This window comes from Uranotaenia lowii, chromosome 1, assembly GCF_029784155.1.
Source record: "Uranotaenia lowii strain MFRU-FL chromosome 1, ASM2978415v1, whole genome shotgun sequence".
NCBI classification, from domain to species: Eukaryota; Metazoa; Arthropoda; class Insecta; order Diptera; family Culicidae; genus Uranotaenia; species Uranotaenia lowii.
In genome coordinates this window covers 187,657,469-187,673,481 of record NC_073691.1, presented here as the reverse complement: position 1 = coordinate 187,673,481, position 16,013 = coordinate 187,657,469, and the positions used below count along the sequence as shown (strand labels likewise).

The window sequence follows — 16,013 nt, the reverse complement described above, 5'->3', positions numbered from 1 at the left end:
TGTGTCAAATTTTCAAGTCAATTGAAGCAAAACTGTAGAAGTTATAGGCCTTTATCTCATCCTATCTAATACTGCAAGAAAGCAAGAGCAGAATTTCAAACGCGTTTTTCTCGAAAGCACATTTTTAAAGTCCGTGGACATCGTCATTTGAAAACTACTCATCCGATTCTTTTCAAATTTGGAATATACTTCCTATATATAAAATACCAGACCCCAACGTTTTTCTTTTTTGATTTTTTTTATTTTGGGGAGACTTTACAGGTGAAAAATGGCGGATTTTTAAGTGAAAAATCGTAGTTTTTACTTCAAACAGCCACAAAAATTTCATAAAAATATTTTTAAGTTAAATAAAAACGTAGGGGTCCAGAAAAACATCTATTAAAAATATTTTGCTCTGATCTTTTGACTTCAGATGATTCTGTGCTGAGATACAGTGTCCACCGCAAATCCTGTTTTCTAAAAGGCATCCTCGAAAATGCTCCGTCAGCGGCTCATTTTTCAATATTTTTCTACGAAAAAAATAATAAATGTTCTTTCAACAATGCTTTGTATAATGCAAAAAATTTGAATACATTTGTTTGAACGATAACTCCAGAAAAAAATCGTGAAATTGGTGTTTTTTTATACCCGTTAGACCCTACCCCTCCCTTAAACTAAATTGAATCTTTGATATTTTTAAAACCGTCAGTCGAATCATTTCGTAGCCTTCAACAAAGTTGTTCAATGTTAAAACCTTTAAATCAAATACTTCCTTTAATGATGTCACAAATAAAGGTGGTCCCAAAACATATATAGTTGATCGATTATTTTCAAACTTTCAGACAAAAAACTTTCAACCATTTGTGATCTTTTGGTATTTTCAATTGATTTTAGTTTTATACCATATTCGTTCAATCCTACAATAGGCCCATCTAAATAAAAAAAAAGCGCAACATTTGAAAGCAGCTTCTTTTATACAAAAACCTACTTTTTCGTCATTTCTCCCTCAAAATTAATCTTTTTGAGACACTCACTGAGTGCCTGCTTCCAATTAGCACAATATTATTCAAAAAGTCTTAGTTCCGGTGCTTTGAAAGGATTTATGTTCTTGGATACCAAAGTTACTTTTTTGGCTAAATATCCTTTCAGGGCATCTTTTGAATAGTGGAACGAATAAAAATAAGTTGAAATGGTGCAAAAAAAACCTTCCCGCTTATTTTGAACTTTCAACTGACCAAAGAATGCAAATCTAGCTGCAGAGAGCTTTAGAATAAATTTTTACAGTAGATCAAGTTTTTGTAAAAGTAAACATCATTGTCGGATCATTTCGAACTAACCTTAAATTTTACGATGCCCCCAAACATGATAATAACAAAGAAGCTATTAAGACGATTTCAAAATGGTATTTGTGATCAAAATCGGTCCAGTAGTTTTGTAGGTAGAGCCAAAATTGTAAACCGATTTTTGCAAATTGTGTTTTTGATCCAGGAGTTTGCTAAAATCACTTTCATTTTGAAGTCATACGTATTGAATGCTGTAAAATTATATTTATGTCAGATTTTATCAATGATCTTATAAAATATCATCAAAAAAAGCAAAAAAAGAAGAAAAAAAGTTTTGGTCAAAAATGTGTATGGAAATGCTCTGCAGTTTCCTGAGCGAAGTGAAAAGATTCCAACAAAAACTTTACTCACTCACTTGTGGGCGCTAATACTCCTAATAACGAATAAAACAACTATTCAAACCCCTAATCTTCTTCTGCTGATTCTCAGAACTGTGTAGTAACGTTTAATCACCGACCTTAAAAAAAACTACACACTTTCAGCTTTCTTTATGCAAATTTTCAGGCAAAAATACCCGATCTATGATTTTCTACAGCGTTTTTGTATAAGTTCATTAGTTTGTGAGTTCTCCAAGATTGAGTTTACCCACAAAACTGACCAGTTTAAAAATTTCCACGCGACAGATAATGGAAGATCTAAACATTCCCAAGATCATTTTTCAATAGAATCTGTATTAACCCTCCAAAGCTGTTCGGGTCAATATGACCCGAAGCGCACATTTCAAACATCTTTATCATCAATCCAATTTGCTGAAGAACTGGGAAATTTGACAGACCAAGAATGTTCTATAAAAATGATAATCAAATTAACGACACAAAACTAAATTTGTAAATTGCGAATTGAAATACAGACCCTAACATATCTATACATTGACAGATAGATGGATTTTTGACCATTTTAAACATCAATGGAACACTTAAATACAGAAAAGCTGTCAGAAGTTATGAGTATTTTAAAAATAAAATTGATTTTCCGGACTTTTTGCTATCTGAACCAGTTTCTGATAACCTGGTAATACATATCGACATTATTTTGGAATTTTGAGTAATAAGAATAAATTACCTACACAATGAATATAACATGATCAAAATCGGTAAACATTTACAGTAAGAAGAACGCCGTCAAACTACAACTAAAATTTCCCCGAAACGGATATTTTGCGAACGGCCTTGGAAGGTTAATCTGTTTTGAGATGACAAAAAAAGATCCCATATAATCCTAAAAGATAAATACTCCTATTGGACTGTGCTTGTCTTGATAACGTTATGACACAAAAATTTAATTATTTGCTGAAAAACTTTTTTTGAATCAAAATTATAATTTCCTCGGCACAAGAAACAGAAACGTGCTCACAAAGTTCTGAAGCTAAAACATGTCGACCAGCAAGAAAATTTTAACTGATCATGGAGTTTGCAGCATTTGATTCCAAAAATCAGTAAGAATTAAATTTCCCACTTCATGCCGTTAAAAGAAATTATTTTGTTTCGTTATTTTATGCATTAAAAACATATATAAACCACTAAAAGTTTACTACAAAGACTGTCCTACAAACTTCAGCTCATAGATTCCGATCCGGTTCGGATTCTTCCTCTCAATCTGGCACCTTTTGGCCAGAATCTAGCAGCAATTTTATATCCTGAAACAGCTCCGTCGAATGACAACTCGGCACCAGCACTCCCGCAGGAACACCGCTCAAACTTTTCTTGTCCCAATAAATTTAACCACCTGTGCGATGGGACTGAAAAGTTGAAAATCAATTGTTAAGCTGGGCTGGGGTCCCAAATCAGCTCCGAAGCTATTATGGTGGAAACGAAAACCTTCTAACATATAACTTTGCACCGGATCGGACTGGACTGCTGGTGCGGTGCGGTGTGTCCCCCGAATCGAAAAATCGATTCCCAGAACCAATTTACCGGGAATCGGAAACGATTTGTTCGTTCGACTTCCTCCGCTGTTCCGAACGCTTGACTTTCTACATTGTCGACTATAGTAACAGCAAGGTACTTTGGGGAATTTTCTAAGGGTGGCCCTGGTCCGTCTCAGATTTGCTCTAAATATTTCCTATGTAATGAGACCCTGCCTGGGAAAACTCAATTTGGGCAAATCGAATATTCTTTTTTTTAGGGTAGTAGGTAGTTGAATGTTTCCATCTTTCGTTCTTCAGGGATCAATTGTCTTTTACTAATTTCGTTCTATTTCCTTTTTCTCCCCCCATCATGCCATCGCTCACCGATTGTTCTCTTCGTGCCGGATGACGTGATATCCGGTTTTTAATGACAACAACAATGCCAACAATCACAACGAACCGGATGCCTACACACACAAACACAGCTATCATGAACAAACCCATCGAACCGGAAAAGTACATCGATCCGACCATGATTGGAGTCCTAGTTGCAATGGCCGTCATGTTCATCATCATCTGCGTCGTGCTGCGGTTGTTTAGCAAGTAAGTGGGACTTTGAGCAGCTTGTTATTATTTCAATAAACATTGCCACCGCCGCCGGTCTATTTTTCCGGCACCATGAATTGACAGCTGAGCTCTCGGTTGAGGGCCTGTTGCTCGCTTCCTCGTTGCACTATGGGGTTGCCCCATGAGGCGGCAGAAAGTATTTCTCCGCCTCTTTTCTACTTTTTTGAAAGTATCAAAGATAATTTAGGGGGTAAAAATTTGCACATGGGTGTTTTGAGGGGAGAGCAACTGATTTTACGGTATCGAATCTTAAGAAAGGGATCGGCAAAATAGTCGTCCATATTCACTGTTGGAAATTTGCATATAGAGGAGAGGAGTGGCAATTGTTTTCAATATCACATTTTAAATTAACCATATTACCTGTTCGCGATTTTTGAGCCGTTATCGTGCTTTTACATATAGAACTGAGATGAAACTATGCTTAAGGGGTTTCTTTGGATGTCCAATGGCTGAATGATACTAAATACCAAGGATCAATCCTTGGGCCGCTATTATTTATAATTTACATAAATGATATATTTTCGTTGCCACTAAAAAAAAATTACAACTCTATACGCTGATGATGCTACAATTTTGTATCTCTCAGAGGAACTTATTCCGCTGAAACAAAGTATTGAATTCGACCTTGAATTACTGATGAATTTCTTTCTTCCTGATCTCATAGAAATAAATTTAAGAAAAACCAACTTCATGACCTTCAGTCTCCGATGAAATTCACAAAATCTGCGATTTCGCTACGCGGATCTCCAGTGGAACGAGTCAATTCAATTAAGTACCTAGGTTTGTTGATAGATGAAAACATGAAATGGAACATAGGGAAAAAGTTTATTTAACGCTCCATATGGCTAATACGCGCCACCCTTGTTTTGAAGAATCTGAAACAATTTAAGCCTGCAAAATATTACCAATTTGTTTTAAATGCCATGATTAGTCGTGGCAAGCATGATTTTTTACTTAAAATACCTCTGTGTCGTGATAATTACACAATTTAGGTTTTTCTTCATTTCGATCTAAATTTCAAAACACTTTCAATAAGGTGTCACCAAGCAGAGAAAAACGAATAAGACAATATTTTCTGACACATCGATAGTGGAAAATCTAAACTAGAATTTCATGTTAAAAAATCGTACTGTACTCGCTAAGGTATGCTTTTTATGGATATGTTTTATCACGGCCCATGCGCTCGTTATAACGCGCCAATCGTAGTAGGCTGAAAATAGCATTAATTTTTCAAAACGGCCAATTTTCATTGAAAGTGAACTAAAAGTTAAAAACCATTTTTTGAGCGTTGATTTAGCCCAAAAAAATCTACTTTTAATTTTTTTTTAAATTTTGTTTGCAACACAGTTTTGTTCTGTAGCTTTGAATATGGTTTTGAAAAATCATATTTTTAAAGCAAGATAATGAATTTAAGTACGTCTCGGTGGTCGAGTGGTTAGCGTGGTAAGACGGTAATCGCTGGTCCACTGATGGCATGGGTTCGATTCCCATCTCGGTACTGGGTATTAAATGTTAATCTTAAGTTGTCCACGTCATTTATTCAGTCTTTAAATCTAAATCGACTAAGACGGTGTGTGTCTTTTAAAAAATCATGAGCGATTGTAAAAAACACTTTTCTTCAACGAGTACACTCGTTTTTTACAGTAAATGTACGCGAAATACATAGCAAATCAGTGATTTGCTTAAGTGGGGCATAATAGAGCATGTTCCCCAACATACTAAACACGTTTGCAACAAAATAACCCTTTATGTATTTGTTTTGAGGAAAATACGTTCAATGATCACTGAATCAACAGCTTGAAAAATGTATTTCGCCTATATACACTGTCATATTACCTATATGAACTCCATATGGGGCAGTAGTGCTAATATATATCTGCGACCAATACGAATCTTACAAAACAAAGCTATCAAGATGATAAAAAATCTTCCCTTATTACATACAACTGCACTGCTTCATAACTCAAGAGTGCTATCTTTGGATATGCTTAATATTTTTGAACTATGCCCGTACATGTACAAAGTTTTACATAATTTTATAAAACATCAACTAGATTTTTTTCTTACAACTGAATCTCATATCCATAATAATATAAGTTCGGCACACATAAATCTGTTATCTAGAAGACTTCGAACCACTTTTGCCCAAAAATGTGTTGTGAATAGAGGAGTTAGCATGTTCAACTCACTTCCAAGCGAACTAAAAAACTTACAAAGTTTTTGGATTAAAAAAAAAGTGAAAATTTTCTTAAACCTTAATAAAACAATTATCCGTTTAGCGAAAATCAGCACAGTAGAGTCCTCCCGCTCTTACGATCAACTGTTTAATGTTTTTGGGATATTGGCTCTATTATACATTGGATTGAGACGAAAATTTCCACATAGGAGTTTTATGTGACGAGCAATCAATTCCAGGTATTAAATGCAGGGTCAGGGTTCGGCCAAAGGGGTCGTCCATATTAACTATTAACTGTTTTTGCAATATTGACGTTATTATGCATGGGATTCAGTACACGGATTGGTACCCTCAAAAGGTGGGCAATCGATTTCAGGTTTCAAATTAAGTGTATGAGTGCAGCAAAAGTGGTCGTCCATATTAATTTATCAATATTTTGTGATATTGGCGTTATTATACATCATATTGAGATGAAAAATTGCACATAGGAGTTATTAAGGACAAACAATTGATTCCTTCTATACAAATTTGGGTCAGGGTTCGGCCAAAGGGGTCGTCCATATTAACTATAAACGGTTTTTGCTATATTGACTTTATCATACATTGTATTAAGATTTAAATTTGTACGTGGGAGTTTTCAGGGACGGGCAATCGATTTCGGTATCAAATTTAGTGTAAGAGGCCGGTAAAATGGGTCGTCCAAAATAATCATTCAATATTTTTGTGATATTGATGTTATTTTGCATCGGGTTGAGATGAAAATATGCACATAGGAGATATTAAGGATGAATAAGGGTCGTCCTTATTAATTGTTCACTGTTTTTGCGATATTGTCATGATTATAGGGTGATACAGTCAAAATTTGGTTAAGGGAAAACGCGTGTAAATTGGTGAAATCGTTTATTTAAAAAATTAAATTAATTTTCTTTTTCAAGTTAAATTAGTATAAAATTCAGGAAAAATATTCAGTTAGGCTTCCGCTTTTCCAATTCCGAATTGCCGAGCCTTACGCTTAACCCCTGCCATCAGATTTTGTACAGCCACCTTGTCCACCTTCTTCGCCGCTGAAAGCCAGTTTGCCTTGACATGCTGCTCGTCCTTAGTAGTTTTTTGGTCTTTCTTCGGTTCCGCTTGACAATAGCCCAGTATTTCTCGATTGGGCGGAGCTCTGGCGTGTTGGGAGGGTTCTTGTCCTTGGGAACCCTGCACGTTGTTGGCGGCGTACCACTCCACGGCCTTTTTACCGTAATGGCAAGATGCCAAATCCGGTCAAAACAGTACGGAAAACCCGTGTTTCTTCAGGAAAGGCAGGATACGTTTATTCAAACACTTTTTCACGTAACTTTCTTGGTTGACAGTCCCGGAAGCTATGAAAGTGCTGTTTTTCAAGCCACAGGTACAGATGGCTTGCCAAACCAGATATTTCTTCGCGAACTTTGACAGTTTCATGTGCTTGAAAATATCTGCTACCTTTCCCCTTGCTTTTGCCGTATAAAACTCCTGTCCCGAAAGCTGCTTGTAGTTGGCTTTGACGTAGGTTTCGTCGTCCATTACCACGCAGTCAAACTTCGTCAGCATCGTCGTGTACAGCCTCCGGGATCGCGCTTTGGCCGTCGTATTTGGTTTATCATCGCGATTTGGAGTCACTACCTTCTTGTAAGTCGATAGTCCGGCTCGTTTTTTGGCTCGATGCACGTTTGTAGACGATACACCCAGCTTATTTGCGGCATCTCGGAGAGAGAGGTTAGGGTTTCGCTTGAAACTACCGGCAACTACCGGCTTCCGGTTTTCGATTTCCCCCCGATCCAGACTTCCTGGCTGTCGACAAACGTTCCCCAAACACTTCAATTATATTTGTAACGGTTGATTTGGCAACTTTTAGCGATTTTGCCAGCTTTGCGTGCGAGTAGCTTGGATTTTCGCGATGCGCGAGCAAAATTTTGATACGCTGCTCTTCTTCCTTGGACGGCATTTTGACAACTGAAGAGTGAATTCCAAAATCAAAATAGGAGCAACATTCTACACACACACACACTTTCAAAATGAGGCTTGTTCAGGTTTTTTAAATGCAAAATTGAAAGAAATACGTCAAGTTGATATCGACCAAATTTGACCGTATCACCCTTAAGAGTAGAGTTGGGTAGCTTAAGTTTCTCTCGTCAGTTAGTTAGTACGCGGCAGGCTAGCGGGCAGATCTTCTAGGCGGTTTAGTGGCGGAATAATCTAATGGGTGAATTCCATTTCCATTGCAGATTTGGCGACCGTTTCAGGACATTTTTTTCCTAAAAGCTTTTAAACAAAGATCGTAGAACCTGTAACAAAAATCAGCCATCAAAGAAGTATTTGAAATCTTTTTCACGTGTTCCTGTAAAAGTGTTGCTAAGTTTACAGTTTGTTTCATTTCAAAAATATCAATACTGATGTTATGAAATCGTTTGGTACATCTTTGTACCTGAAAATAATCACATTTTCGTAGATGTCGGAAAGAATTAAAGAAACATAAGCTATCAAAGAACGAAAGAACATAAGCCGTAAATATCATGAATTTTTCGAAAAAGATACAACGGCTCACCGACAGGACCTGTCGGTGAGCCGTTGTATCTTTCTCGAAAAATTCATGATATTTACGGCTTATGTTCTTTCGTTCTTTGATAGCTTATGTTTCTTTAATTCTTTCCGTCATCTACGAAAATGTCAAAAATATCATTACTAAAAAATCAAATAATAACAAGTGACTTCAAATGGTAATAACAAGTTTGAACACCAAAAGTGATTGCGAGTTGGAAGGACCGCAGTACAATTTAATAGATTACGAGTTGAGAGGACCGCAAAAAAAGATAAATTGCGTGTTGGAAGGAATGCAACAGAATTCAATAGATTATAAATTAGGAGATCCGTAATAATCCTGTTTTCATCGCGTGTTGGGAGGACCGCAATGAAATATTTAGAACTGTAGGGAATAGGAGTATTAGAATATTTGAATAGTAAGAATAGTAAGGTTGATCGAATTTAGATAACCGTGAACGCGCAAATGAGAACGTTAAGTTGAGATGTGAGAGTGTGCATGAGTGTCATGAGAGTCGCAGATGGAAGTCAGTTTGAATAAAGCCTGCATATTGGTGTGCGTTAGTGAAGATGGGTTGAAAAGTGTTTGTGAATCCATATTGCAAAGCTTTTGAGTAGTAGTGGGAAAAGGCAGTTGAGTAAAGAAATTTTGGAAGGATAGACGTCTTAAAGAACTGATCCGTGAAAATTGAAAAATGTGTTCTACAAATGACGTCCGGTCACTACAATGGCGCAGCATACGCTCCCAATCGGTAAGTATTCCGCTAAACAAATGGGAATCTGTGTAATTTAATGACTAATTTAGAAAATACCATGAGAAACATAATGCTTGTGTGAGCAAAACTGACATCGCCATTTTATCACACTGATTAGTTGTGCTTCTAATTGAATGAGTTGATGAAGGCCAAGGAAAGGTAAGGAGTAAATTCTATCCACCATCAAAAAGTTAAAAAAAAAATATTAATTATAGTAACACATTGAAAATAGATTCTTATTAGCTGAAAATGAAAAATAGTTGTTGTCGAAGAATAGCCAAATTAATTTTTTTACCTCGTAACGAAAATGTATGATGAATAAGAAAAAGTTGGATTCTCTACCGACGAAAGGTCAGAGAAAGTAAAAGAAATTTTTTTTTATGGAATGATTTTTTTTGTATGAAATGAAAAATAAATTATACTCTACCGATGGAAGGTCAGAGGAAATAATCAGAAACAATAAATTTTTTGAATGATTTTTTTTGTATTAAACGAAAGTTATTGTATACTCTGCCGACGGAAGGTATGAGGAAATAAGATTTACAAAAAAAAAGAAAAATGCACGATGCTCTGCCGACGTAAGGTCAGAGAAATAAAAAAAAAAAAAACTTTCTGAATGGATTTTTTATATGAAACGAAAAATATAATCTACTTTACCGACGGAAGGTCAGAGTAAGTAAAGAAAAAAACTCTTTGAATGGATTTTTTTATATGAATCGGAAAATATATTATACTCTACCGACGGAAGGTCAGAGGAAATAATAAGAAAAATGTATGATTCTCTGCCGACGAAAGGTCAGAGAATTTAAAGCGAAAAAAAAATTTCAGAATGGATTTTTTTTATATGAAACGAAAAATATAATCTACTCTACCGACGGAAGGTCAGAGTAAGTAAAGAAAAAAACTCTTTGAATGGATTTTTTTATATGAATCGAAAAATATAATCTACTCTACCGACGGAAGGTTAGAGGAAATAAAAAGAAAATGTATGATGCTCTGCCGACGAAAGGTCAGAGAAATTAAAGAGAAAAAAATTTCAGAATGGATTTTTTTATATGAAACGAAAAATATAATCTACTCTACCGACGGAAGGTCAGAGTAATTAAAGAGAAAAAAAAACTCTTTGAATGGATTTTTTTATATGAATCGAAAAATATATTATACTCTACCGACGGAAGGTCAGAGGAAATAATAAGAAAAATGTATGATTCTCTGCCGACGAAAGGTCAGAGAAATTAAAGAGAAAAAAAAATTCGGAATGAATTTTTTTATATGAAACGAAAAATATAATCTACTCTACTGACGGAAGGTCAGAGTAAGTAAAGAAAAAAAACTCTTTGAATGGATTTTTTTATATGAATCGAAAAATATATTATACTCTACCGACGGAAGGTCAGAGGAAATAATAAGAAAAATGTATGATGCTCTGCTTTAGAAAAGTCAGAGAAATTAAAGAAAAATAAACTTTCAGAACGGATTTTTTTATATGAAACGAAAATATTTTATGCTCTCAGAGTAGTAGGAAAGAAAATAAAAGAAGAATGCATGATGCTCTCCGACGAAAGGTCGGAGAAAGTAAAGAATGATTTTTTTAATGAAATGAAAAATAAATATTACTCTACCGACGGAAGGTCAGAGGAAATAATAAGAAACAATGAAATTTAAGAATGATTTTTGAAATGCTCAGCCGACGAAAAGTCAGGAGAAGTTTTAAGAAAATAAATTTTTAGAATGAATTTTTATAATAAGTGAAAATATTTAATGCTCTGCCGATGAAAGGTCAGAGTAAATAATAGGAGAAAAATGCATGATGCCTTGCCGACGAAAGGTCAATGATAAAAAAAAAACAAATTTTAGATAATTTTTTTGTCTACGAAATGAAAAATATTCAATGCTCTGCTGACGAAAGGTTAGAGAAAAAATATCTTGAAATGAAATGCCAACGAAAGGTCGGAATTAAAATAACTTAAAAAAAATCGAATTCATTGATATGCAAGGAAAAATAATTTATTCTTGACCGACGGCAGATTGAGAAATTTTATAATAATGAAAAAAAAAACAGAGATTAATAATGCTCTGCTAATAGAAGGGGGCAGAGAGAAAGTACATTTTTGAACGGATTTTTGTTTATATTGACAATAAATTTTTCACGCACTGCCGACGAAATGTCCATAGAAAATAAGAAAGAGTTGAAACAACTTGTTTAATGGAATTTATCTCGAAAAGAAGAATTGCATTAATGCTCGAACGGAAGGTTCGAGTTAAGAACGAGAAACTGAGAATGAATTTTCGTATCTGAAACGAACCATTGTATTATGATCTACCGACGTAAGATCCGAGTAAATTATACATAAAAAAAAAATTTTGCTCAGACGATTGGCAGAATTTCTAATGGAATCATAAAAAAAAAAATGAAAAGGTATGATGTCCCGCTTATGAGGGGTCAGAAAAGAGAATTGGAATAGATTTTTAGCTGGAAATCTTGGAATGTTTGATGCTCTGAGAGGTTCAAATAAAATAATCAACGTAGTTTACATATAATTTAGATTTAGATTGTAAAACAAAAAGAAACTTTATCTCTGTCAATTAAGTCCTTAGAAAATTGGAACCTAAAATTAGCAAAGACTTGATTCAACTGATTTTCTTCTATAAAATATGCCTAACGTAAAATGCCAAAAATTAATTAAAATGTCCTCACAGAAAACAAGCTTCGAATTGGTATTTTAATTTGTTTAATTTATCAAAAAATGGTAATTGTAAAGCAGCCGTTAGATTAAATAATAAAACAAATTGATTGCGTTTTGGGCTTTAAGTTGAAAACTAATGGAAAAGATATGATGGCTTGAGTGAGCGATGAAACATGAAAATTCTTATTATTCGAAACATGATTTTCGAACGGAAATCTGGAGAGAATATCGTTCTTTTAGTACATTTCAATTAGTGTTTTCTTTTAAACTATAAAATATATAATGTCGAGCGACGGAGACACAAGGCTATATGACGCTGCAGTCATGAAGTTCTGCAACATAACGCATTCTCTACAACCAAAACTGACGGGATAAAATTTATAAGCGTTTTGAACATACAATTTTAGTTTATTTCGGATGTTATTAAAGTTCTGCCGACTAGGGGTCAGACAGCTATCTGGACAAGCGAGGCAGGTTGAAGAAAAATTTCTTCTTTAGAAGCAGGCTTGATTCTGAATATTGCAAGACAGCCCAGCTCGAGTGGGACACTATTCCAAAGAATTTGAGGTTTAAATTGAAGGCCTTAATAGGTTATCACTTGCCATTATCCCTGCACTGCTGATACAACCGAAGAAGTACTCACGGATAAACAAGTTTCTTCCCAAGTTCAAGGGTTGTCATTCTCGAAAATCCTAGACTGCTGGACTATAGGAAAATTTATACTTCCGTAACTTTCTCGTTTCGCCGAAATCAGAAATAACAGCCGGCAGCCAGTACACGTACTTGTCTCTTATTCCTTTCAAGTCCAGATTACTATAGGGACTTACGGTTAATATTGTTGGTCCACTCGGCCGGCAAGCTGGATCACTTTGGCCACCGCCAAAACCACTCAAAGACAAAAAATAAGGAAGCCGCTGAAAAACATAATATTCACGGAAGAGTAATGCCTTTTAAAATTAAGGAACTTTTGAATCATAACAAACAATCAATAAGACCGGCTCGCAAAATTTGTCGGCAGTTTGTTGACAGATATGCGTGCAGGGGTGTTTACTCTACGTTACGGCAGTTACTCCTTGATATGTTAGAAGCGTTATTTAATGACAACCAACATTTTTATTTAAGGTGGTTCGATAAATTTAAGAGCGCATCAACTGAAAACATTAATTCCATCAAAATTTAAAAGAGAAATATTTTTATAATCAGGAACAAAGTTTGTTTTAAAACATGATGTATCTATATATGATATTAGTCAGATAACGAATAAGTTGTTCTTAATTCATACCAGTACATTATCAGAAAACTTGACTATATTAGAATTTTTTTTTATAAATTTATGTATCTACCAAGATTATAAGAAATCGGTAAATTTAGGAAAAGAATTCAAATTCATCAAATCAAATGGAACCTTAGTCCACATTAGGCTAATCACACTTTGCATTCAGTGCTCACAATTCTAGGTTGGAATGAAAATGTAAAACGAGATCAGTGATGCCGAATAAAAAAAAGGATAATATGTAATTTTTTTATTAACTCAAAATCAATTTTTTTTTCTCATAAAGAATTCATGGTTTGATCAAGGAATATTTAAAGAAGGTAGTGCCAAAGCAGCCCTGCTCTAGTAATTGGTACAGACTGAGACGTCACAATCACGAAAAATCTGTTAATTTACTAGGAAACTTATCTTTTGTTGATAATTGATAGCTGATAATATTAAAATATTCCTTGTGGTTTGATAACATATTTTGCTGTGCAAATGGTAAAAATAACATGAATCTTAGATTATTTTTTTATCTTAGAAATAATTAAACTAATTAAATAATAAGAAATTGTAATTCAGTTATCGGAGTTTGAATAAGCACCCATTAGTTTTCTGAAAAATCTTTTTGAAACTCAAATCGAATTAGTCTAAAATAGAATTCATGGCCTGATAATATATTTTGCTGTGCAAATAACATGATCAACCCATCATTCGAATTCCAGAATATTTGTTTTATCTCGGAACCAATTAGAAAACGAATACAAATGTTTAGAAATTGTAGTTCAATTTTCAAAATTCGAATAAGTGCTTGTTTTCTGAAAAAAATCTCTTATTTTCGAAAAGTTCATGACGGGTTAATCCCTGATCACGTATTTCTGTTTTGTTTAAACTTAACAAAAGGTTATTAAATTCACAAAATACATTCATTTGGAAATTTAAATTCATGAACTGAGCTAATTAAATGTTCTTAGTAATTTCCTTTGTATAGTTCTGATAGTGTAGAAAAATAAATCTTGACTTAAACTCCTCAGCTAATGCTGAAGTGAATATTCCAACCAGCAGAATGAGTTCTGATTTTTCTTTTTTTAGCGTTTGGTACGTTTTAAAGCTAGAGGTATGAAAGATGTATGTATACACAATTATCATCTTTTATTTTATAAAAGTCCTTACTTATTTATTTATTCAAAACAAAGCTATTAAATTTGTTTTTAATTTTAATGATTTTGTATTGTATATTAAAAAGGCTAGTCAAAAGGCAAACTTTACTTGAGGTAAAAAAAAAAATAAATAAATAAAACTAGAAAATTTCTGAAGATTGACATTGTCAAGGAAACACATTGATGCTATGTCAAATGGATTTTTTATATCAACACATTAAAATAATTAGAGTAGGCAAGGAGGCGGATGTAGGGAATAGGAGTATTAGAATATTTGAATAGTAAGAATAGTAAGGTTGATCGAATTTAGATAACCGTGAACGCGCAAATGAGAACGTTAAGTTGAGATGTGAGAGTGTGCATGAGTGTCATGAGAGTCGCAGATGGAAGTCAGTTTGAATAAAGCCTGCATATTGGTGTGCGTTAGTGAAGATGGGTTGAAAAGTGTTTGTGAATCCATATTGCAAAGCTTTTGAGTAGTAGTGGGAAAAGGCAGTTGAGTAAAGAAATTTTGGAAGGATAGACGTCTTAAAGAACTGATCCGTGAAAATTGAAAAATGTGTTCTACAAATGACGTCCGGTCACTACAAGAACTATATGAACTTATAGTGTCTTTATATGCTACCTCCTGCGAAGATATATTGCACTCTGCTCCCTTTATGTGACTGTAAATGTGAGTGTAGAGCTTTGCTTTTCAAAATAAACCGAATAATTTTGATGGCAGTAATTTTTTCCCGTCATGTGAGTGGTAAGGTTCCGTCAAATGAGTAACGAAAGTGAGCCGTTCTGGTTAAGGAAAATCGGTTGTCAAGCAATCGTGACGGGACAAAAATGGCAGTTCTGGTTCTAACAATGATTGATTAAAATTCTCATCCATGTAAAACTTACGGGTTAGTAAAAATTTATTTACAAATATTGGGATTCATCCAAACTACTTTCATTGAATAACCTGCGGAAATATCCCGAAGCTTGGAGCAAATTTCGTGGACTGTCAAACTCCACTACTCGTCCAGCATCCATCACCAGTATCCGATCGCTGTCCATAACCGTGTGCATTCGATGAGCAATGGTCAGAATAGTACAATTCCGGAAGTGCTCCCTGATGGTACGCTGAATGAGCCTATCAGTGCTGTAAGATTAAATTTGTGAATTACTATCAACACTTTCTTGAATTCCGCAATTTGTAAATCTCAGCTCAGTCTACCAATCGGTTGGCGATTGAATATTCATAGCCATCCCAATTGGCAAGTTCTAGAAATAAATCGCACCTAATTGAGCCCTGGCCGCAGCCATAAATCCCGAAACCGAGAAACCCGAAACTTACTCCTGATCCATGGAGGCCGTCGCTTCGTCCATCACCACTATTCGGCTGTCCCGGAGGATGGCCCGGGCCAAACAAATCAGCTGCCGCTGACCGACGCTGAAGTTGGCTCCCCCGGCCGCTAGTTTCGTTTCCAGTCCGCCGGCACAGTTCCGGATAATGGTTTGCTTTAGCTCTACCTGCGAAACAAGAAGAAACATTTTAAGAAAATTCTAAAGCTCCTATGTTTATCGGTCGAAAAATGCCGCCCGGTGCCATTATTCCATTCTGCCCTTTTCTTTAGGTTTCAAAGACAAGGG

General features: G+C 35.0%; 2 protein-coding genes across 2 annotated transcripts in view; both read right to left on the bottom strand.

Moving 5' to 3' along the window:
- The window catches only part of LOC129738226 (uncharacterized), a 166,743-nt gene that overhangs the window by 109,450 nt on the left and 41,280 nt on the right, over positions 1–16,013 (bottom strand). The window lies entirely within an intron of this gene.
- Positions 15,299–16,013, bottom strand: part of LOC129740462 (probable multidrug resistance-associated protein lethal(2)03659) — a 34,334-nt gene continuing 33,619 nt past the window's right edge. The window contains exons 10-11 of the mRNA XM_055732150.1: positions 15,718–15,893; positions 15,299–15,522 (exon numbers count right to left, since the gene is read on the bottom strand). Of these exons, the coding sequence (XP_055588125.1) occupies positions 15,300–15,522; positions 15,718–15,893 (399 nt within the window). The 3' untranslated portion in view covers position 15,299. The remainder of the gene's footprint in view (positions 15,523–15,717; positions 15,894–16,013) is intronic.